Here is a 21932-nt window from a genome sequence, read left to right as displayed (position 1 = left end):
AGCAGTGTCACAGTCCTAGTCATCCCAGTGGCTCAGGAGGCTGAGGCAGGAGGATCTCGAGTTCAAAGCCAGCCTTCACAACGTTGAGGCTCTAAGCAACTCAGGGAGACCCTGTCTCTAAATAAAATACAAAATAGGGCTGGGGATGTGGCTCAGTGGTTGAGTACCCCTGAGTTCAATCCCTGATACTAAAAAAAAAATCAATCAATCAATCAATAAAAAGGGCAGGGGGTGTGGCTGAGTGATGAAGAGCCCCTGGGTTCAATCCCAGTAGCCTCCCCCCCCAAAAAAAAAGCCCTCCACACCCTTGACTTGATTCCAGTGGAGAACGCAGCCAAGCCAACACCGAGGTGACAAGAATAAGGGCAAACATTATGAAATAGCTCTTATTTGTGGAGGCTTACTCCATCCTGGGCCTCAATTCCAGGTCTCCTGGAAACTTCTTCCTCACCCAGGACAGGGCAGGGCTGGGAGATGCCCCTGAACTTGAGGCCTGAAGTCCAGGATGCAACGGCAGACTCTCCAGACACAGAGACACTTTAGGGACAGTGGAGCGCGGTGGCTCCGGAGCCAAGCCGGCTCTTACTCACAGTGTGAGCTCGGGTGAGTGAGCTTCTCTGAGCCTCGGTTTCCTCTTCTGGGAAAGGAATTCCCAGGAGAGCGGAGGCCTCCCCCGTCACGCACCCGTGAGCGCTGGGTCTGTCACGGAGGCTTCTGAGCTCCGGGTGAGTCACTCTTCCTTCCTGCTGTAATTGGGAGCAGGGTGGCATGTCCCCGGAGGTGAGCTGTGCCCTGGGCACGCCCCTCACCTCCGGTAGCTCACGGCCCCTGATGCAAGACGGCACACACAGTCAGGATGAAATCATGGAGCCCAGAGTTTGGCACAGAAGGAAATGGATCTGTCCCCGCCTCCTCCTCCCTATCCCAACCAGAGGAGGACCGGCTACGGTCACTAGTCACAATCACCCCTGGTGGGGAAGGTGACCTTGGAGGACAGCAAATAAAGAATACGTTCATAGCCAGGCTTGGTGGCACTGGTCTGTAATCCCAGCACCTCAGGAGGCTGAAGCAGGAGGATCACAAGTTTCAGGCTAGCCTCAGCCATTTAGTGAGGCCCTAAGCAACTTAGTGAGACTCTGCCTCAAAACAAAAAGTACAGAAAGAAATGGGGGTGTAGTACCCCACACCAGGTACCACCCAGCCCCTTTTATTTATTTATTTTTTAAATTTTAAGACAGGGTCTCACTAAATGGCTAGTGCTGGCCTCAAACTTTCGATCCTCCCGCCTCAGCCTCTTGAGCAGCTGGGGTTATAGGTGTGCACCACGTGGCCTATCATTTATTTTCAGTTTCTCCCAAGAACACTCGCACCCCAGGCTTTCAAATCAGGCCCACCAGGCTCCTACTCCTGCCTGGTGACCTTAGGTAGACGGCCCAGTCTCTCTAGCCTCGGTTTCCCCATCTACAAAGTGGGGTTGCTAACGAGGGTGCAGCATCAGTGCAATTGTTCATGCAGAGCACTTAGAATGCCCAGTGCCGTGGTGCACACCTGCAATCCCAGCAGCTTGAGAGGCTGAGGTAGGAGGATCACAAGATTGAGGCCAGCCTTAACAACTTTGTGAAACCCTGTCTCAAAATGAAAATAAGATGGGCCAAGTGTGTAGCGCTGTGGTAGAGCACCTCTGGGTTCCATCCCCCGTGCAAAAGTAAGACCTAAAACACCAAACCCCCAAACACTTAGAAGGACGAACAGCACACGGAGTGCTCCAGACACGGTGGACACGGAGGATTCTTCCCCAGGGGGACCCCAAGACCTGTCAGTCCAATGTGAGTCCCAGAGGTACGTGCCACCTTTCCTCCTGGCAGAAAGCTGTCTCCCCACACTCACGTCCTTCGCACCCCACCAGGTCAGTGGCCTGAAGTCACACGGATTTCTAGGCTTGTCCAGCCTCAGTTTCCTCATCTATAAAATGGGCTCCTAAAGTCTGCATCACAGGGCTCGGGAGTGCAGCTCAGAGCACTTGCCTCACACGCATGAGGCCCTGAGTCCCGTTCCCAGCGCCACACACTAAAATCATACCCAAAATAATCAGGTCATTGTTGGCCCTTTAAATGGCCCATTCACACACAGAGCGCCCGGCTCGCACCTCGGGTTGGCTGCTGCCCTGGCTTTTCCATCAGGACTGTCACCAGCAACAGCTGTGTGGAGGTCCTCAGGGGGGTTTCCCAGAATTTTATTATGAACATTTCCAAATGTGTGGGGGCAAAGGCTTTTGCTGGGCACCGTGGCGCACGCCTGTGATCCCAGCGGCTCCGGAGGCTGAGGCAGGAGGATCGTGAGTTCAAAACCAGCCTCAGCAAAAGTGAGGCCCTAGCAACTCAGGGAGACCCTGTCTCTAAATAAAACACAAACGAGGTCTGGGGATGGGGCTCAGTGGTTGAGTGTCCCTGAGTTCATTCCCCAGGACCAAAAAAAAAAACAGACTTTCACAAGGGACACACACTTACCTACCACCTGGATTCTATCATTAACATTGTAGTATTGTTGCTTTATCCCACATCTATTGATTCCTCTGAGTATCCAACAATTCATCTTATTTTGTTAGGGTGAATTTCCAAATCGCAGAAAAATCTATTAAGATTTTTTTCAAGCAGGGTCAGGTACACTTTCCTGTCATCCTAGTAGCTCAGGAGGCTGAGGCAGGAGGATAGCAAGATCAAAGCCAGCCTCGGCAACTTAGGGAGGCCCTGAGCAACTTAGCAAGACCCTGTCTCAAAATCAAAAATAAAAAAGGCCTGGGATGTGGCTCATTGGTTAAGTGCCCCTGGGTTCAATCTCTGGTGAGATAAATGTGTGTTTTTTTTTTCAAGGACTCAGTTTATACCCAGTGCTATTTTGAGCACTGTTCTCAGTTGATGCCATCCACCCATCTATTAGTCTAAATCTCTCCTCAACTCTCTCTCGTATGTCAAGCATGCCGAATGGTATATCATCCCCACTTCACAGATGAGAAGACTGAGGCACAGAGAGGCAAAGGGCTATCATTTGCTGAGCTCTTCTTTGTGCCGCACCCTGAGTTACGGATGCTGTATCTTTCCAACAATGGTTGAGGTGGGCACTGCTCTAGCCATTCTAGACACAGGACACCGAGGCTACGAGAAGGGCAGGCCCTCCCCCAAGGTCACAGTATCCAGGAGTGTCAGGACAAGTCAGTTCCCTGAGCCACGAAACCTCCTCTGCTCTTTCTCCTTCTAACTATGAAGTCATAAAAGGATATTTTTTTTTCATAATTAAAAATAATTTAAAAAGTGAAGTCTCCCTTAAGAAAGTTGGTTCACTTTAAAATAAATGTCAGCCAAGAGCGTTTACTCTGAGAAAAATTAAAATCCCTACCTCACACCACACACAAAAGTCACTTCCAGGTGGATTGCCAGCCGACATGGAAGGCAACAGGGTAAAGCTCTAGGAAAATAACGTAAGAGAACGTGGGCACAGTGGCGCACACCCGTGATCCCAGCAGCTCAGGAGGCTGAGGCAGGAGGACCGCGAGTTCAAGGCCAGCCTCCGCAACTTAGCAAGGCCCTGAGCAACTTACCGAGACCCTTTCTCAAAATAAAAGATGAAAAGGGCCAAGGATGTGGCTCAGTGGTGAAGTGCCCCTGGGTTCCATCCCCAGTACCATGAAAAGAAAGAAAGAAAGAGGCATCAACAGCACATAAGCTGACAGATGGCTCGTATCCAGAACATGTAAAAATGGACAACTCAACAGAAACCAGCCGAGACACTCGAACCAGCACCTCACAGAAAAAACAAAAGGACAGACAGAGGGCCAGTGTGGAAAAGAAAGACCTTCTATGTCCTGACTCATGGGAAACGCAAATTAAAATGACAGTGAGCTGCCACCTCACGCCCACCAGGATGACTTAAAGAGAGACAGCCGACAATGCCAACGTTGTCCTGGAGGGCCCAAAGCGATGGAAATGTCCCCAGGGGGCTGGTGGGAGAGAGATTGTTACAATGACTTTGGTATCCACTAGAGATGGACGGACATAGACCACGGGACTCAGGCATTCTGTCCAGGAGAAGTGTGTGTGTGTGTGTGTGTGTGTGTGTGTGTGTGTGTTCACCCACAGAATCGGCTCTAGAATGTTAAGAACAGCAGCAAACACGGATCCCCACTGCCTGGTGGATAGGTAAATAGACCAGGGAACACGCACACAATGGATACTACTTGGCCACCAGGAGGAATGGATTGCATTTATCAGCCCAACCCAGATGAATTTCACAACAGTCATGCCGCCGGAGAGAAGTCAGCCCACGAGTCCACACTGCGCATTTCTATCTGGTACCCTGTGCAAAAGAAAAAAAAGGCAAAAATGGAACTACCGTGGATCGGGAGGCATCCCTAGGTAGGAGAAGCAAAGTCAGGTCAACGTCAGCAAAGTAGGTTTCTCCACATGGAGGGAGAGAGTAGTACCTGGGAAGGGTCAGGAGGGGGCTGGGGAGGTGGAATTTCTGCCTGGATGATTGTCACACAGGTGTGCTCACCTTATTGTACTCATTCAATGGGACACTTATGTTTTGGGTTCTTTTCTGTCTGTATGCCATATTTCATCATTTAAAAAAGTTTAACTGGGCACGGTGGCACAGGCCTGTAATCCCAGTGACTTGGGAGGCTGAGGCTAGAGGATCGTGAGTTCAAGGCCAGCCTCAGCAACTTATCAAAACCCTAAGCAATTTAGTGAGACCCTGTCTCAAAATGAAAAATAAAAAGGGCTGGGGGGGGTGTGTCTCAGCAAAGTGCCTCTGGGTTCAATCCCCAGTACCAAAAAAAAAAAAAAAGAAAAAGAAAAAGAAAGTTTAAATGAATTAGAAAAGTAGGCTCAAGTGGTGGTGATGAGTTGTCTGGGGTTTAGCCATAATTGGAAGGGATGTAGGATACTTGCTCTGTGCTAGGCACTGCTCCAAGTGTTTCATATCTATTCCTTTATTTAATCCGACCACAATCCTTTGAGGTAGTTACTGTTATCATCCCCACTTAACAGATGGGGAAACTGAGGCATCATGAGGCTAAATCACTTGCCTAAGGCAGTCCTGCCCTAGCTCTCTGGCCCCAGAGTAGATGCTCTGGTCACCACCCCAAGATTATAGCAAGACCTGGGGGCGAGTCCCACTCCACCACACAAGGCCCAGCCAGTGACTCTAATGGGGCCCTTGAACTTGGGCTGGCGGGTGGACTTCCAGGGCCACAAGTGCTTGGATAGGAGAAAAAAAAACACCCTTCATCGAGTTTGCTTTTATTATCCTTAAACTGGATAGCCTTAAAATGCGGTCTGGAATCTCTATGGGTTCCCCAAGATCTTTTTTAAGGGTTCATTTGTTCATAATGATATAAAATGTCTTTGTCTCTTTCATTCTTCAAAGGCTCCCAGACCTGTGACGAGACCGTCCCTCCGAGGGCTTTTGGGATGTGTGCATGCCTGTGCTTATTTTATTTCTTTCTCTCTTTTAGTTTTCTACAGAGTCAATAGTAACAGACGTGACCACCATAGAAAAAAGTTCATAAGTTTTCAGAGTGACACTTCTGAGAGCCTCTGCTGTCCTTAAACTTCAGCGCGTCCTCCTGGGGTGAGGGACTCGGGGACCACGGGATTATTTGCAGGCTTTGTCCTTCGAGGAACTGACAGGGGGTTTTGAATCTATTACAGCCATTAGGGCGTCTCAGACGTCTTCCATGCGCATCAAAACTTCTAAGTCACCTTATTCCTTTGGGCCTGCCACCCGAGTGACGTTAAATGCATTAATAAATAAACACATGACATATTTGTTTTAAAAATATTTGTCTGTCTGTAATCAGCATGGTGTCTCTGGAACTCTCTGTGTTTGGTTTACACGTGTAAAAACATGATCTTGAGAAGGGCTGGCCAGCTTGCCACAGGCGCTTTTAGCACAATGACAGTTAAGAATCTGTCCTCCCGGAGACCATCAGAAAAATAAATAAATAAAACAAGGGGTGAAGTCATGACGGAGGCCACAGTAGTGGTGGTTTAGAGGTTCTTGAGTCTGAGATGCTTTTCTTTATATTTTAAGGTGCTAGGGGCACCGTGTAGGTGGGTGCAGAGGGTGGGGGCCCAAACCTGCAGAAGATTCCTCTGCAGTTCAAGTCTCAAGTTGCCTGTCTAGGATTCTGGGTGCTGGTCAGCCACAGAAACCCCCACTCTGAACTTACAAAGAGGGGAGTGAGGTCATTGTAGCTGCAGACAAGAAGGGGTACAGAGGGGCTGGGGAGATGGCTCAGTTGGTCGAGTGCTTGCCTCGCATGCCCAAGGCCCTGGGTTCAATCCCCAGCACCCCAAGAAAAGGGGGGTGTGGATCTTTTCTGCATATTTTGGTGACAAACAGCCCCAACATTCAAATAGCTCACAAAGGTTTGCGGAATTCACGAATTCATACTAGTAAAAATACCAGGCTTAGGATGCACTTGAACCCTCTGCCATCCCTGGCACCGCAAAAACCGAACCTATATCTGGTTTGTATCCAGTCCTTACTGAGCCAGGCCGGATTTCCAGCATCAACTTGTTTAGTTCGCACAGCAGCCCAGGGGTTATGAACTATTATCACCTCCTTTTTACAGGTGAGAAAACAGAAGTTCAGAGAAGTTGAGTAACTCCCTAGTGCGCACAGCTCAGAGGCGGCACTGACATTCCAAGGGGGTCTGAGGAGGAGTCTGCGCACTAAGTTCAGAAAGGGAAGAAGCCCCAAGGAATTTCGACAAAGATGTCGCCGGCTGGGCTGGAGCGGCCGGGGATTCCCCGGTGCCCACCCACCTGGGTACCTGGGGACCGGGCATGGGGGGGGCGGGTGTATGTACCTGGGGCTCCGCAGCTGGGCGGTGGGGTGCGTGGGGGGACCTTACCTGTCCCGGAGCTAACCCCGTGTCCGGCTGGGAGTAGTGGCGACTGCGTGCTGTGCCTTTCTGGGTCCTCTTTCCTGTGCCCCACCCTGGGGGGCGGGCGGGCGTGGGGCGCCTGGGACCGGCCCGACCTGTGGGACCCGGGGCCCCAGCTGTCTGGGGAGCCGGTCACCCCGAGGCAACCAGTCCTTCCGGGGCTGGGACGACTGTGGGCGGCGGGAACCCAGCTGGGCGCCTGCAAGCTCTGCAAGCTCATAAATAGTGCGGCGACACTGGTGGCTGGGACCAGCGTGCGTGCAGCCGGCGCCCGCGAGGGTGAGCCGGGGTCCCCGAGGGCGTCCCGGTCCCAGCCGCCAGCCTTCGGGGGGACGGCTTCAGCCCCGATCAGCCCCAGATTGTCCCCGGGGAACCGGAGAGAGCCCTGGGGACAGAGAGGGAGGACGGAGAGGGCCGGGTGACCGCTGGGGGGAGGACGGAGGCGGGAGGACAGCGGCACCAAGGCAGGATGGGGTGCCGGGGCCCGGGGAGAGGCTGGCTTGGTGAGCGACCCGGTGATGGAGCGAGGGAGAGGGTCACTGAGACCGAAATGGAAGGCTGAGGACAGGGCCAGCGGCGGGGTCCCTGGGGACGGGTGGGACACTAGGAATCTGGGCAATAAGGCCGAGGAGGCTGCGTGGCTCGAGGCTGGGGATGGGGGGCCAGGGCACCCCCCGCGCTGGGCGCCACCCTGTCCCCAGCCCCCTCCAGCTGTGAGCTAGGGCCGAGCGCGCCCGGGCGACGGGCGGTCCAGGGTTCAAATCCTCCCGGCTCCACCACGTCCTGGCCCTGCCACTGAGTCACCCGGTTGCTCAGTGTCCTCTCGGTGATAGGACGGCGCTCGCCGCGGCCACCTCCTCCTAGGAATGCGGGAGGCGTCCCGGGTGCCCCTGTGCTCAGTGCCCAGCGCGTCGCCAGGCTCAGAGCCTCGCGCTCGGCTCCCGCTGACGGGTCTCCTCTGCCTCCAGCATCTGGATCACCAGCGCCTCGGAGGACCCCCTGCCACCCTCCCTCCGCCCAGAGGAGGGGCCGGCCGACGCCACTGCCCTGCGGGAGCCCCTTCTCTCCACCCTGCTCCCTCCCGCGGCCCCTGCCTGCCCGCCCCGTCCCCAGCGTCCCCCTACCATGAGCCCCCGCCGTGGCTGCTGCGCCTGCTGCTGGCTCCTCCTCCTCTCCTTGGGAGTCCAGCGGGCCCCAGGATACCCCAGCGCTGCCCCAGAGCAAGTCCATCTGTCCTACCCAGGTAAGTGTCCAGGGGTCCTGGCCATGAGTCTCCAGTGAGGTGCTTCCTTGGCTGGGGGGCAGGAAATCTGCGCTGGGTGCTGTGGACCCGGAGGCTGCTGGCTGTTTCCTCCCGGGCCTCAGTGGTCTATCTCTGTGAAATGGGTCTACCAGCGGCCGCCTCTGGCTGTGTGGGAAATGACGCCGGTGTCCACCCCATCCTGGGTGCTCTCCTGCTCTCCAAAGGGGGCTGCTGCTGCCCGTGCTCACCGTGTCGCTGCTGTATCTTCGGGACCTGGTGTGTTAGTGTACAGTGGGCCCTAAGATCCATTGTGGAGGAAACTTCTAATCCCCTCCCCCCCCAAAAAAAAGTGCTGGGATTGAACCTAAGGCCTCCACCACTGAGCCACATCACCAGCCTTTTTTTTTTTTTTTTTTGAGACAGGGTCTCTCCTGCCTCAGCCTCCTGAGTGGCTGGGACTACAGGCATGTGCTTCCTCACCAACTCCTCCTTATCCTGAGTGGAGCAGTCTCAGGGGCACCTGTCTATAATCCCAGAGACTCGGGAGGCTGAGACAGGAGGATCTCACGTTCCAGGCCAGCCTGGGGCTCAGTCCCTGGGCATCAAATCCTGGTACCAAAAATAATTAATTAATTTTAAAAAGGAAATGTGTGAAATCTTGTAATCTGGACCTTCTGCATCCATACCACCTGGTTTTGAATCTCAGTTTTGCTACTTACCTGCTGTGTAGTCTTGGGCAAGTGACTTAACCTCTCTGGACTCGGACTCCTCATCTGGACAATGGAGTAATAGGAGAATGACTTTGTGGTGAGTCCCCGTGGAGTGGCCGAAGTGAGCCTGGCATGCAGCAGTGATTGGCGCACGTTTTTGTCTCAGGACAATGCTGAAGATGGTTGAGAACCTGGGAGAGCTTTAGTTTACATGAGCTATGTCTATCAGCATTCACCAAACTAGAAATGGGAACTGCAGCTGGGGCTTGGCTCCGTGGTAGAGCGCTTGCCTAGCACATGCGCCCCTTTGGTTCCCCCCCAAAGCTGAGACATTTAAAAATATTTATTAAGTCATTTAAAATGAATAAGAACAAACACCTTCTATATTAGTATAAATGACTTTTTTTTTTTTTTTGGTACTGGGGATTGAACTCAGGGGCACTTAGCCACTGAGCCACATCCCAGCCCTATTTCATATTTTATTCAGAGACAGTGTTTTTCTGAGTTGCTCAGAGCCTCGTTAAACTGTTGAGGCTGACTTTGAACTGCAACCTTCCTGCCTCAGCCTTCTGAGCTGCTGGGATTATAGGCATGAGCCAGGGGGGATACGGGCATGTACCACCGCACCTGGCTAAGTGACATTCTTAATGAAAAAAAAATCCAGAAAATTCTATTTTGCCAAAAAAGAAATATAATAAGGATGAGGACAGTGGAATTGACTTAAATCTTTTATTCTTTTTCTTTCTTTTTTCTTTTCTTTTTGTGGTATTAGGAATTGAACCCAGAGGTGCTCTACCACTGAGTGACATCCCAATCCTTTATTATTATTATTATTATTATCATTATTATTATTATTTTGAGAAAGGACCTTACTAACTTGCCTAGGCTGGATTCAAATTTGCAGTCCTCCTGCCGCAGGCCCCCAGTAGCACGGATCCCAGGCGCGCCACTGTTCCCAACTAGATTTACACCTTTTAAAAGTCTGGCTGCACAGGTGACAACCAGATTCTCCCTCAATCTACTCCTCTCCCAGTTTTTGGTGGCGCCTTGGTGCGGATGATGTAGGTGAAGGAGATCTGGTCTCCCCAGGCCTGTGGCTGACACAGGGAGGAAGAGTTCAGTAGGAGTTTCAGATAATTGTGGCTAGTTTTTCTTTGATGCTGCACCAAAACACAACAGAAGTTTTTAAAAATTTATTTAGTCTTCAATGAACACACAGTACCTTTATTTATTTTTATGTGGCACTGAGGAGCAAACCCAGTGCCCCGCACACTGGAGGCAAGCGCTTTACCACTGAGCTACAGCCCCAGCCCCAAGTTTTTCCTTATTTTGAATAAAAATTTAGAAAGGATTTTATTTTGAAGTAATTGGAGACTTTCAAAAGAGTTTCAAGGGGTGTCTGGACTTCTTCTCTGCCCTGCATCCATCTTCCCCTTGGGGGACTCTCTGCCATCACCCCAGCACTGTCAAGGCTCAGGCATGCCCCTGGGTGCCATGTCGTTAGTGGACTTTTGGGCAACTTTTAATCCACAACCCCAGCCCCTCCCGGCATCTATTTCTACCCGTGATGGTTCCTCAGTCTTTTGTTTTTAAGTCCTTGACTCCCCTAAGCCCTGCTTTTTCCTGCTTGAGACAGACTCTCACTATGTTGCCCAGGCTGGCTTTGAACTCCCGGGCTCAACCGATCCTCCTGCCTCAGTTTCCCCAGTAGCTGGGACTAAATACGACACCACTGCACCTGGCTCCTTGACACTTTTTTTTTTTTTTTTTTTTTGGTGCCAGGGATTGAACTCAGGGAGCCACACCCCCAGCCCTATTTTGTATTTTTTTAAAATCTAGAGACAAGGTCTCCCTGAATTGCTAATCACCTTGCCATTGCTGAGGCTGCCTTTGAACTTGGGATCCTCCGGTCTCAGCCTCCTGAGCCGCTGGGATTCCCAGCATGCACCACTGCGCCTGGCTCAGGTTAATCTTTTAACTAATTTATTTTGAAAGTCATATATAAATGTTGTATTTAGGATGTTTGAATCTGAACCTCAGAATGGTCTGTAGATTTTTTTTTTTCATTGAGACATAACATCTGGATATCTTTAAGGGGCACATTGTGAGAATTTGATACATGTATATAATGTATAATCATCAAATCAGGATAATAAGCACCTTCATTTCTTTAATGATGACTATCATAATCTATCATAATTTTAGATTTAACAGTGGTTTCCAAAAATATCACAGAGAATTCCCATTCCCCACCCCCACTCATTCCCTGTCTGTGAGCACCTTGTGTAATCATGGTACAATGATAAAAACCTTTTTTTTTTTTTTTTTTTTTTTGACAAAAACCAATGCAGGCTCTTCCTGCATTCCAATTCCAGATTATATGATCTGGAGTCAGACTCTTCAGTTTACTTCTTTATAAAATAAGAGTGACAACAGGGACTACATAACAGCCATAACAGCTTTATAACAGGACCTATACTCAACCTATACTTGCTCCAGAAAAATGGAGCCAGGCACAGCTGGGTGCATATTTAGTCCCAGCTACCTGGGAGGCTGAGGCAGGAGGATTGCTCAAGCCCAGGAGTTGGAGGCCAGCCTGGGCAACATAGCAAGCTCAAAATAATTTAAATTAAATTAAATTAAAAAAAAAAACACCAAACAAGACAACCAAACAGGAAACCAAGGCGTACAGGGCCCTGGACCTGCTGCAGGCCTGGTTCTGAGTTCACGAACTCCCCGAAGTCTGTGCTGTTGCAGGATCCAGTCCCTGATCTCATGCTACATTTTGTGGCTCCGCCTCCTGAGCCCCGTCTAATCTGTCAGTTTCTCGCTCCTCTGTGTTTGTGATCTGGGTATTTTTGAGTAGGATCAGGTATTTTGCAAGATGCCCCTCATTCTGAGTTTGTCTGGTGTCTCCTGATGGTGAAGGAGGTTGTGGATTTCTAGGGGCCCTTTCTCTGTTGGGTAGCAGAGGGTCCCTGATGTGGGCGTGGCTTTGGGCTGCCGCTGCTGCTGTTGACCTTGACAGCTTGGTTAAGGAGACAGAGGCCTGCTGGCTTTCTCCACCGTAAAGTCATTATTCTCCTCTTCACAGTTAATAAATGGCTTGAGGGAGCAGCTCAAGACTCAGAAATCCTATTCTCCCCCAGTGTTCACCCACTAATTTTAGTATCAATCAGTGGATTTTGTCTGCAATAATTATTAGTGTGGGCTTGCCTAACTGTGATAATTTTCTCATTCTCTCTTTCCACCTAATTGAACTGTTAGTATAAGGAGGAGCGGTCCCTCCCTCCTCCGTTTATTCAATTATTTATTCCTATCATGGACTCATGGGTATTTCTTATTTTTCTTTTCCTTTTTCTTTTTGTGTTTTTGTTTTGTTTTGTTTCGTTCTGAGGATTAAACTCAGGGGCACTTAGCCACGGAGTCACATCCACAGCCCTATTTTATATTTTATTTAGAGACAAGGTGTTTCTGAGTTGCCCAGGGCCTTGCTAAGTTGCTGAGGCTGGTTTTGAATTCGAGATCCTCCTGCCTCAGCCTCCCAAGCTGCTGGGATTTTAGACGTGCACCACTGCGCCTGGCTCATGGATCTTTATTTTATTCCATAAGTGAATTCCAATGCTATTGTTAATTATTCTTCGGCTCACGGTGTCCTGGATTTGGTCCTTTGAGATTGCTCCTGATTGGCGTCTGTGTTCTTTCTTTCTAACCCCCCCCCCCCCGTCTCGTTTTGAGCGGTTCCTCAGTTTCTGACACCATAAATGATTTCCTGCCCCTTCCTGGGAATTACCTATTCTCCAGCGAGTCCAAACTCCTTTTACTGGAGAATGGGTATTTAGACACCAGTCTCAGGACCAGGTGTGCTCACTGGGCCTGGGGTGTCACTGGTTCATCCTTCTCAATAAGCAGAGCAAGGCGGTCCCTGGGGACAAACACGCACATCTAGACGTCTGTATTTGTGTCAATATCCACACCACGAGCTCCTGCTGATACCTCTGATTTCCACCTAATGCCGGGGTTTAACTGAACCAACCCCTTTCCTTACTTGCAATCTCTTTCTCCAGCACCGAGGAGCCTGACTCTCCCACCCACGAGCCTGTTCCATCTTAGTGCATATGAAGCAGCCTCAGCAAGGACACCGGTCCCCAGGCCCCATTATTCTCCTCCCCTACTCCCTTGAGTGTGTTGTACTAGTCATTTTTTGATGTCACAAGGGCCATGTGTTAGTGTTTATATTTCATATTGGGTTCCTTCCACACGCTGCGTGGGCTTATTTATTTATTTACTCATAGTATTTCTTTTTTTAGTTGTAGTTGGACCCAATACCTTTATTCCCTTCATTTATTTATATGTGGTGCTGAGGATCGAACCCAGGGCCTTGCATGTGCTAGGCGAGTGCTCTACCGCTGAGCCACAATCCCAGCTCAGATCATACTCTTATGCCATTTTTTTAAGAATTTAATTGTATGTCCTGGAAATCATGCCATGACAGTGCATAGATCTTCTTCTTCTTTGTGTGTTGTACTAAAGATTGAATCCAGGGCCTAGCACATGCTGAGCAAGCACTCCACCACTGAGCCACATCCCCAGCTCTATTTATCTTTTGAGACAGGGTCTCACCAAGTTGCTGAGGCTGGACTCAAACTTATGATCCTCCTGCCTCAGCCTCCTGAGCCTCTGGGACTACAGACAGGCATCGCAGCGCCAGCTCCTCATTCACGTTTGCCTCACTGCGTGGGTGGTGTTGAGACTCCCTCCCATCCATTGGCATTTAGGTTGTTTCTGGAAGTTTACAATGACAACGAGTGCTGCCACCGCTGACCCTGTGCACGCACACTTTGGTGTGCTGGAGGAAGAGCCCAGTCCGCAACATTATGCCAGACCATCTGGTATTTTGACGCCTTGACTTGGTTGCTGACATTTAAGAATTGGAAGCTACCACTTAAAAACCCGAATTTGCATATCTATCTATATTGTATGCTCCCGGGAGATAAAAGAAATCTCTGTGTAAAGATTCACTCTAGAAGTCCATAGGTTTGGTGGCACCCCGCCAGTTCCTGCCTGGCAGCTCTCCAGAGCTGAGCCACCGCTGTCCCTCTTTGGAGAGGACGGGTTCCACAGTTTGAGCATGCTCCGATGCCTGCGGCCTTACAGCTGGCCCTTGTCCCCATTTATATCACCTCCCTGGCCTCCAGACATCTGCGTTGGCATCTCTCGGATGGCATCACGTGTGTGCAATGTTTAGTTAGCACAGAGCCATGCACAGAGAAGAATATTGATAACGATACTCATTTAACCCTGACTGTATCAGGCATTGTTTCAAGTGCTTGGCTTCCAGTCTCAGTAGCCACCAGTGATTGGTTCTAGAACCTTCTATGAACACCAAAGCCTGCTGATGCTCATGCCCAAGTCATCCAGTGGCACAGTCTTTGCACATAACCTCTGTGCCTCTACCCGTGCACTTTAACTCCTCCCTAGATCACGTACAATACCTAACACAACACAAATGATTACTCACTGAGTTGTTCGGGAAACCAGGCCAAGGGAAGACACTCTGTGTGTTTACTACTGATTCATTATTTCCCCCCGGGAATATTTTGAACCCACAGTTAGTTGAGGGTCAAAACGGATGTGGAAATCGCGGACAAGGAAGGCTAATTTATTTTAAAATATATATTTTTAATATCAATGGACCTTTATCATATTTATTTATATGTGGTGCCGAGCATGGAACCCAGGGCCTCACACATGCTAGACAAGGGCTCTATTAGATATATTAAATATATAAGTGCTCTATTTATTATATAGATTAAACTTATTTTTAGTATTTATTTTTTAGTCATAGGTAGATGCAATATCTTTACTTATTTCTGTGTGGTGCAGAGGAGCGAACCAGTGCGCCACCACGGAGCCAGTCCCCAGCCCCCTGTACATCTATTTTTTCATCTAAGCTTCCTAACGACCTGGCAGGGGACCTGGAATCGTCACTCGGTTTACACCCAGGGGAACCGGGGCTGGGGCGGCGCGGCGCCCTGGTGTTGTACCTGGGCAGCTCCCGGGTCCTGAGCCGACGGCTCTGCCCGCGCCCCTCGTGCCACCGCCCAGGCCCCTGACCCGTGCCCTCCGGCAGGTGAGCCGGGCTCCATGACGGTGACCTGGACCACGTGGGTCCCCGCGCCGTCCGAAGTGCAGTTCGGGCTGCAGCCGTCGGGTCCCCTCCCGCTGCGGGCGCGGGGCAGCGCGCGGCCCTTCGTGGACGGCGGCATCCTGCGGAGGACGCTCTACATGCACCGGGTGACGCTGCGCGGGCTGCTGCCGGGGGTGCAGTACGGTGAGCGCCCCGAAGGCGGGGGTCCCCGAGGGCTGGAGGCCCCGGGCGGGGACGGGAGCGCACCGATGATGCCCACGGGCCGTGGCCGGGCGGGCTGGTGACCCTGCCCACGCGCCCCCCTCGCCGGGCACAGGGACGGAGCCGAGGAGCGCAGGGGCGGTGCGCTGACCGTGGCCTTTCTCGTCCCCGCAGTTTACCGCTGTGGCAGCGCCCAGGGCTGGAGCCGGCGGTTCCGCTTCCGAGCCCTGAAGAACGGGGTCCACTGGAGCCCCCGCCTGGCTGTGTTTGGGGACCTGGGGGCCGACAACCCCAAGGCCTTCCCCCGGCTGCGCAGAGACACCCAGCAGGGCCTGTTCGACGCCGTTCTCCATGTGGGTGAGGCATCGGCCCGGGCGCTGGGGACGCAGGGGCGCCCGGGAGAGGGACAGGGAGGAGGCTGGCCAGGAGGTGGTGTCCGAGGGTCACCAGCCTGCCCAGGTCACAGTCCCAGCTCGGCCCTGTAGGGTGAGAGATTTTTCCCTGTATAATAATGAAAATAGGTCGGGCCTGGTGGCCCGCAGGTCACCCCACCGACTCAGGAGGCCGAGGCAGGAGAATCGCAAGTTCAAAGCAGCCTCAGCAAGTTAGTGAGGCCCTAAGCAGCTCGGCCAGACCCTGTCTCTAAATAAAATATTTAAAAAGGGCCTAGGAATCCACAGCAAGCCAAGGTGCTGCCCCCAAGTCACCGTCCCTCGGGGGTCAGGGCTGGAAGATGGCGTGGGCCCTGCGTGGTTCACAGCACCAGCTCTGCAGTCGCGTCCCCTGATTGGACTCCTGGGTCTCACTCCCCAGCCGTGTGGCCCGGAGCCTCAGTTTCCCCATTTGTCACGGGGACAGTACGACACCCCCGTCTGGGGATGTTTGGAGGTCGGAGTGACCGGGTGTGCGAGGCATTTGGAGCCGAGCTTGGTACACGATCATCCCCAAACTCTATGTGTACTGATGTCATTGTTGATCTGGGAGGGGACAAGTGGCAGACAGAGATAAGGGCTGGCGTGATCGTCCTGAGGGGGCTCGGGGACCAGAGCATGTGCGGTGGGTTGGGCTAGGGATCTGGGAGCGGGGATGACTCGGGGCCAGGGGTGTCGCAGCTCCCCGCAGCCACCCTGAACCACCAGGTCGGCTCTCGGTTCTGGCCAAAGCAGAGCCCCGTTGGTCCTGACTCTCTCCCTGCCGCTTGGCCCCCAGGAGACTTTGCCTACAACATGGATCAGGACAATGCACGCGTCGGGGACAGGTTCATGCGGCTCATTGAACCTGTGGCCGCCAGCTTGCCGTACATGACGTGCCCGGGGAATCACGAAGAACGCTAGTGAGGATCGAGGGCCGTGGGGGTGGCCAGGGCTGGGTCAGTGAAAATGCTTCGTCCTTCTTAGTGTCTCACCTTAGTTCCTCATGCTGCTGTGTCCCATTTGTAGTGTCCAAAAAACAGGAGATGAGGGGTGGGCTGGGAGCTGGACTTTGGGTCTGACAGTGCAGAGTTGGGCTTGGGGCTGCAGCTCCCAGACCCTCACCCTCACCCTCTGACTTGCTTTTTTCTAGCAACTTCTCTAACTACAAGGCCCGATTTAGTATGCCAGGGGACAATGAAGGCCTGTGGTACAGGTGATCTGGGGAGAGCTGGCGGGTTGGCCTCGTTCCCCTGAAGGACCAGAGGTGCAGAGGAGACCCCCAGCTCTGACCCCTGCCCTTTGACCCCCCAGCTGGGACCTGGGCCCCGCCCACATCATCTCCTTCTCCACCGAGGTGTATTTCTTCCTGCATTACGGCCGCCACCTGGTCCAGAGGCAGTTCCGCTGGCTGGAGAGCGACCTCCAGGTAGGTGGGTGGAGGCCCCGTGGTGCCCGGGCCGGTCTCCTCTCTTCCTCGGCCTCACCCGGGCCCTTCTCTCTAGAAAGCCAACAAGAACCGGGCGGCGAGGCCATGGATCATCACCATGGGCCACCGGCCCATGTACTGCTCCAACGCCGACCTGGACGACTGCAGGTGGCATGAAAGCAAGGTGGGGACCCTCCGGGGACAGAGCGGGGCAGGGTGGGCAGCCAGGTGGCACCGCAGCCTGGGTCCCCCTCACCGCCTGCGCATCCCCCCAGGTCCGCAAAGGCCTCCACGGCAGGCTGTACGGGCTGGAGGACCTCTTCTACAGTCACGGTGAGTGACCTTGCTGCCCCTGGCCTGCCCCGCCCGCCCGCCCCACCCAGGGCCCTGACCCCGTCTTCCCGCGTCAGGAGTGGACCTGCAGATCTGGGCTCACGAACACTCCTATGAGCGACTGTGGCCAATTTACAACTACCAGGTGAGGCTGCTGGACAGACGCCCAGGACCCTCGGGCTGAGGTCAGTGTGGTCACAGCCCCTGGACACGCCCCCCTCCTGTCCCTTCTCCAGGTGTTCAATGGCAGCCTGAAGTTTCCCTACACCAACCCGCGAGGCCCTGTCCACATCATCACAGGATCCGCGGTGAGCCCCCGGGGACGGGGCCTTGCTCTCTCCCCTTGGGATATATATATATATTTCTTTTCTTTTCTTTTTTTTTCCTGGTACTGGGGATTGGACCCAGGAAGGCTCTTCCTCTGAGCCACATTCCTCAGCCTTTTTTTTTAAATTTTAAAACAGAATCTCACTAAATTGCTGAGGCTGGCCTCGAACTTGCCATCCTCCTGCCTCAGCCTCCTAAATCGCTGGGATTACAGGCGTGCACCACCGTGCCCCGCAAGAGGGCTTATTTTTAAAGTCGATTCTTACAAGCGAATAAGATCAAAGTCAGACTCACTGGGGATCAAAATTCAAACGGTGCAGAGGGCAGGAGGTGAGCCTTGGCCGCCACGCCCCCCCTGCTGTTCTCAGCCGGGTCTCTTGGGTGGCATTTGAAGCTGTCCCTGCATATAGAAATGAGTAATGTCGAGACTGAGATGTGTTCTTGGATTGACACTTTGCAAAGAGGACCTGGATCACGCTCAGACCCGGGGTTCTCAGTCTTGGTGCACATCAGCCTTACCCAGGGAGCTTTTACAACTCAAAGCCTGGGCCCGCCCCAGACAAAACACGGGTCTTTGAGGGCGGGACCCTGACCTCAGACACACCTTGGAGCCACCACCTGGAAGAGGAAACAGCCGGTTACCAGGGTCTGCTGGCTTCTCGTCCTCCTCCCAGCCTCGGCCCACAGTGGTCACTATTCTGACCTTCCCCAGCAGGGATGCTTTTTTGTCTCATTTGATTGATGGATGGACAGAGTGCTGGGACTGAACCCAGCAGCCTGTACTACACTCTGAGCTCCATTTATTATGTTCCGACACACAGTCTTGCCAAGTTGCCAAGGCTGGCCTTGAGCTTGCCATCCTCCTGCCTCAGCCTCCCAGGTCGCTGAACTGGGCTCCTTTCATTTCCGATTGTGACGTGATCTCGGACGTTCGGGCTGAGAAGTTGCAAACATGACAGAGGATGTTCCGTGTGCCCTTCGCCGAGATTCCCCAAATTTGAACCCTTAGCCTCATTTGTGTTAATCTTACCCCCTCTCCTCTTAAGTCCTATTTTTAGATCCATTCAAGAGTACACTGCAGGACCGGGCTGGGGCTCAGGGGTGGAGCGCGTGCCTGGCACGGGTGAGGCCCTGGGTTCCATCCCCAGCACCCCGTAAATATAAATAAGTAAAGGTTTTATGTTCATCTACAACTTAAAAAAAAAAAGAAAGTTGCAGACATGAATTCCTTTTACCCACCTGTGTTTCCTTTAACCGAGGACATTCTCTCTCATCACTCAGCGTGATGAGCAAAGTCAAGTCGTTAACATGGGTAACACGCTGTCACCCAACCTACGGCCTGATTCAGATGAGCCAGTCAAGGCCAAATAATCCTTCCCCAGCCCAGACCTGGGCCGTGGTCACGCGTTGTGTTTAGGTGGTTTTCTCTTTAGCTGCCTTTAATTGGGGACATTTCTCCACTCTCTCTCCATCTTTTGACATTGACAATTTTGAAGATTCTGTGACATTGCTTTGTAGCATATCCTTCAACTCGGGTTTGTCCAACGTTTGCCCAGGATTAGATCAAGGTTCTGCGTGGGGGGGGGGTAGGAAGAAAGTAGCAGGGATTGAACTTGGGGGCCCTCCACCACTGAGCCCCACCCCCAGCCCTACTTTGCATTTTATTTAGAGACAGGGGCTCACTGAGTTGCTCAGCACCTCCCTTTTGCCGAGGCTGGCTTTGAACTCGAGATCCTCCTGCCTCAGCCTCCTGAGCCGCTGGGATGACAGGCGTAGGCCTCGGTGCCTGCGAGGTCATGCATTTTTGGGTCACAACAGCAACCCCGGGTTGTCGGTGGGTCCTTCCAGGAAGCAGCGAGCCTCTTGGACTTCTCTGAGCCTCCTGTTTCCCAATTGGGCATGCGGCCTGGTCTGAGTGGCTGCTGGCTCTGGCTTCAATCACTTGTCACCAAACGGGGTTCAAAATGGTGATCATTTTGAGTCTCCCTCCTCTCCGCCTGTGGAGGCTGCTCCTCTCCTGCACGGACTCTTCCTGCGCCTCGGGCCTGGGGTCTTAGCAAGCTCTCTCAGAGGGTCCCCTGTGTCCGGGGGAGACCCACCGATTTCTTCTATTCTTCAAATGGCTTCTGCCTTTCCATGTGCGTCTCCCCTGCTCTGCGGTGGTCACCCCGGGAGGTATCTAACTGAGGGGCCCGGGGCACCTGGGAGGCTGCCGTTGGGACACAGCCGGAGGGAGGCTGGCCAGGCCCACGCGACCCCAGAACACGGCTGTCAACTGGCTTTGTCTCCCTGGGGGCAGCAGGGCCTGGCCTCTGACCCGCTCTTCCCCTGCAGGGCTGTGAGGAGCGGCTGACCCCCTTCAGCATCTCCCCGGGGCCCTGGAGCGCCCTGCGTGTGAAGGAGTATGGGTACACCCGGCTGCACATCCTCAACGGGACCCACGTCCACATCCAGCAGGTGTCTGACGACCAGGTCAGTGAGGGACGAGTCGTTAGGACCTGGAACTCAGGAATGAATAAGTCTCAGAGCTCGGGAGGCTGAGGCAGGAGGATCTGGAGTTCAAAGCCGGCCTCGGCAAAAGTGAGGCCCTAAGCAGCTCAGTGAGCCCCTGTCTCTAAGTAAAATGCCAACTAGGGTGGGGATGGGGTCAGTGGTCGAGGGCCCCTGAGGTCAATCCCCAGGACCAAAAATAAATAAGTAAATAGAATAAGATAAACACTAGAGCTGGAAATCCTGGGTTCAAATCCTGCCTCTGCCTCTGGCAGCCCTGTCCTGTTGCTCCCCTCACCAAGTACAGCCGGGAGCTCCGCTCAGACTCACACGCCTCGGGCCACACAGGCGGGGTGTGCTGGGATATACCGGGGCCTGGACTCCAGGATTGGGGCTCTTTTAAAAAATCATTTTTGGTCCTGGAGATGGAACCCAGGTGCCTTACCACTGAGCTACGTCCTTTTTATTCTTATTTTGAGACTGGGTCTTGGTGAGTTGTTTGGGGCCTCACTAAATTGCTGAGGCTGGCCTCTGACTTGTGATCCTCCTGCCTTAGCCTTCACAGTCATTGGGATCACAGGTGTGCGCCACGGTGCCTGGAGTTGAGACTGTGTTCTTAATAACAGCCGCCTCCGCGTCCCCAGTGCTTGTCACATCTGGGCTCCCCTTTGCCCCTGTACAAACATCTCATTTAATCCCCACATTGTCCATGACAGAGGTTCTACCACTACCGTCTTTCTCTTTCCCTGGACTGGGGATGGAGCCCAGGGCTTCACACACGCTCACAAGCTCTCTCCCACTGAGCCACTTCCCCGCCCTCAACTCTACTTTTCAAATGAGGAAAATATCAGCTCAGAGAGGTGCAGCAATTTTTCCAGGGCCACCCAGCCCACCAGGGGCAGGGCAGGCGCTGAGCACAGGCCGCTGGCCCTGGGTCCAGGCTTTCAGCCCTCAGAGCCTTCCCTGATTCTGTCCTTGGCAGGATGGGAAGATCGTGGATGACGTCTGGGTGGTGAGACCCCTGGTTGGCCGGAGGATGTACCACTAGGGATGGTGGCCACTGTCATCGGGCACTTGCCGCGGTGGACGGTACGATTGGCCATTGCTGTGACTGGGTGGGGAGGAGTCAGGCGGGTCCTGGCTCCCCTACCCTCCAGAGGCCCTGTGTGTCGTGATGGGGCTGGAGTGTGGGAGCCTGGCTGCAGGGGGACCCGCGTGACAGTGGAGCTGGCCCGGGTCTCGCCTGGCACAGACCCCCTCCTGGGTAGCATCGGGCACCGGCCTCGGGAATAAAAGGCTCCCAGCTGTGGCTCTGGGACAGGGGTCTGTGAGGGTGACCAGGGACAGGAACTCGAGCCCGTCACCTCCCCCGAGCCCTGCCCGCTCTCTGGAGACTGCTCTCCCGCTGGACTGTCACCCTGGGCCCGGGCAGAGCCAGGGCTGCTCCCAGGCAGCTGCACACAGACTCATGACATGAATGAAGGTCGCCACGCGTCCGGCTCTGGCCAGGGGACGCTGGGGACAGCGATGAGCCAGCCCCAGTCCTGCCCACTGGCAGCCCACAGGCAGCAGGGGGACCGTCACCAACCCAAGTGACCAACGAGGAACGGGGGGACACCATGGAGGGACCAGGGCTGCGAGGTCTCGGCTCAAGGCTGAGCCGGTGTCCCCTGGGGGCCTGGCATGTCC

At 53.3% G+C, this 21932-nt stretch overlaps 1 protein-coding gene across 1 annotated transcript in view; it reads left to right on the top strand.

Moving 5' to 3' along the window:
• The window catches only part of Acp7 (acid phosphatase 7, tartrate resistant (putative)), a 46065-nt gene extending 24774 nt beyond the window's left edge, over positions 1–21291 (top strand). Inside the window, exons 4-15 of the mRNA XM_077792811.1 lie at positions 7918–8192; positions 15036–15236; positions 15429–15611; positions 16464–16587; positions 16818–16880; positions 16979–17093; positions 17170–17277; positions 17369–17426; positions 17504–17571; positions 17663–17734; positions 20088–20225; positions 21226–21291. Coding sequence (XP_077648937.1) covers positions 7918–8192; positions 15036–15236; positions 15429–15611; positions 16464–16587; positions 16818–16880; positions 16979–17093; positions 17170–17277; positions 17369–17426; positions 17504–17571; positions 17663–17734; positions 20088–20225; positions 21226–21291 — 1471 coding nt within the window. The remainder of the gene's footprint in view (positions 1–7917; positions 8193–15035; positions 15237–15428; positions 15612–16463; positions 16588–16817; positions 16881–16978; positions 17094–17169; positions 17278–17368; positions 17427–17503; positions 17572–17662; positions 17735–20087; positions 20226–21225) is intronic.
• Positions 21292–21932: the final 641 nt, after the last annotated feature.

The sequence above is a fragment of the Urocitellus parryii genome, chromosome 15 (assembly GCF_045843805.1).
Source record: "Urocitellus parryii isolate mUroPar1 chromosome 15, mUroPar1.hap1, whole genome shotgun sequence".
NCBI lineage: Eukaryota > Metazoa > Chordata > Mammalia > Rodentia > Sciuridae > Urocitellus > Urocitellus parryii.
The sequence above is the reverse complement of the archived record's forward strand: the minus strand, read 5'-3'. Positions and strand labels throughout refer to the sequence as shown.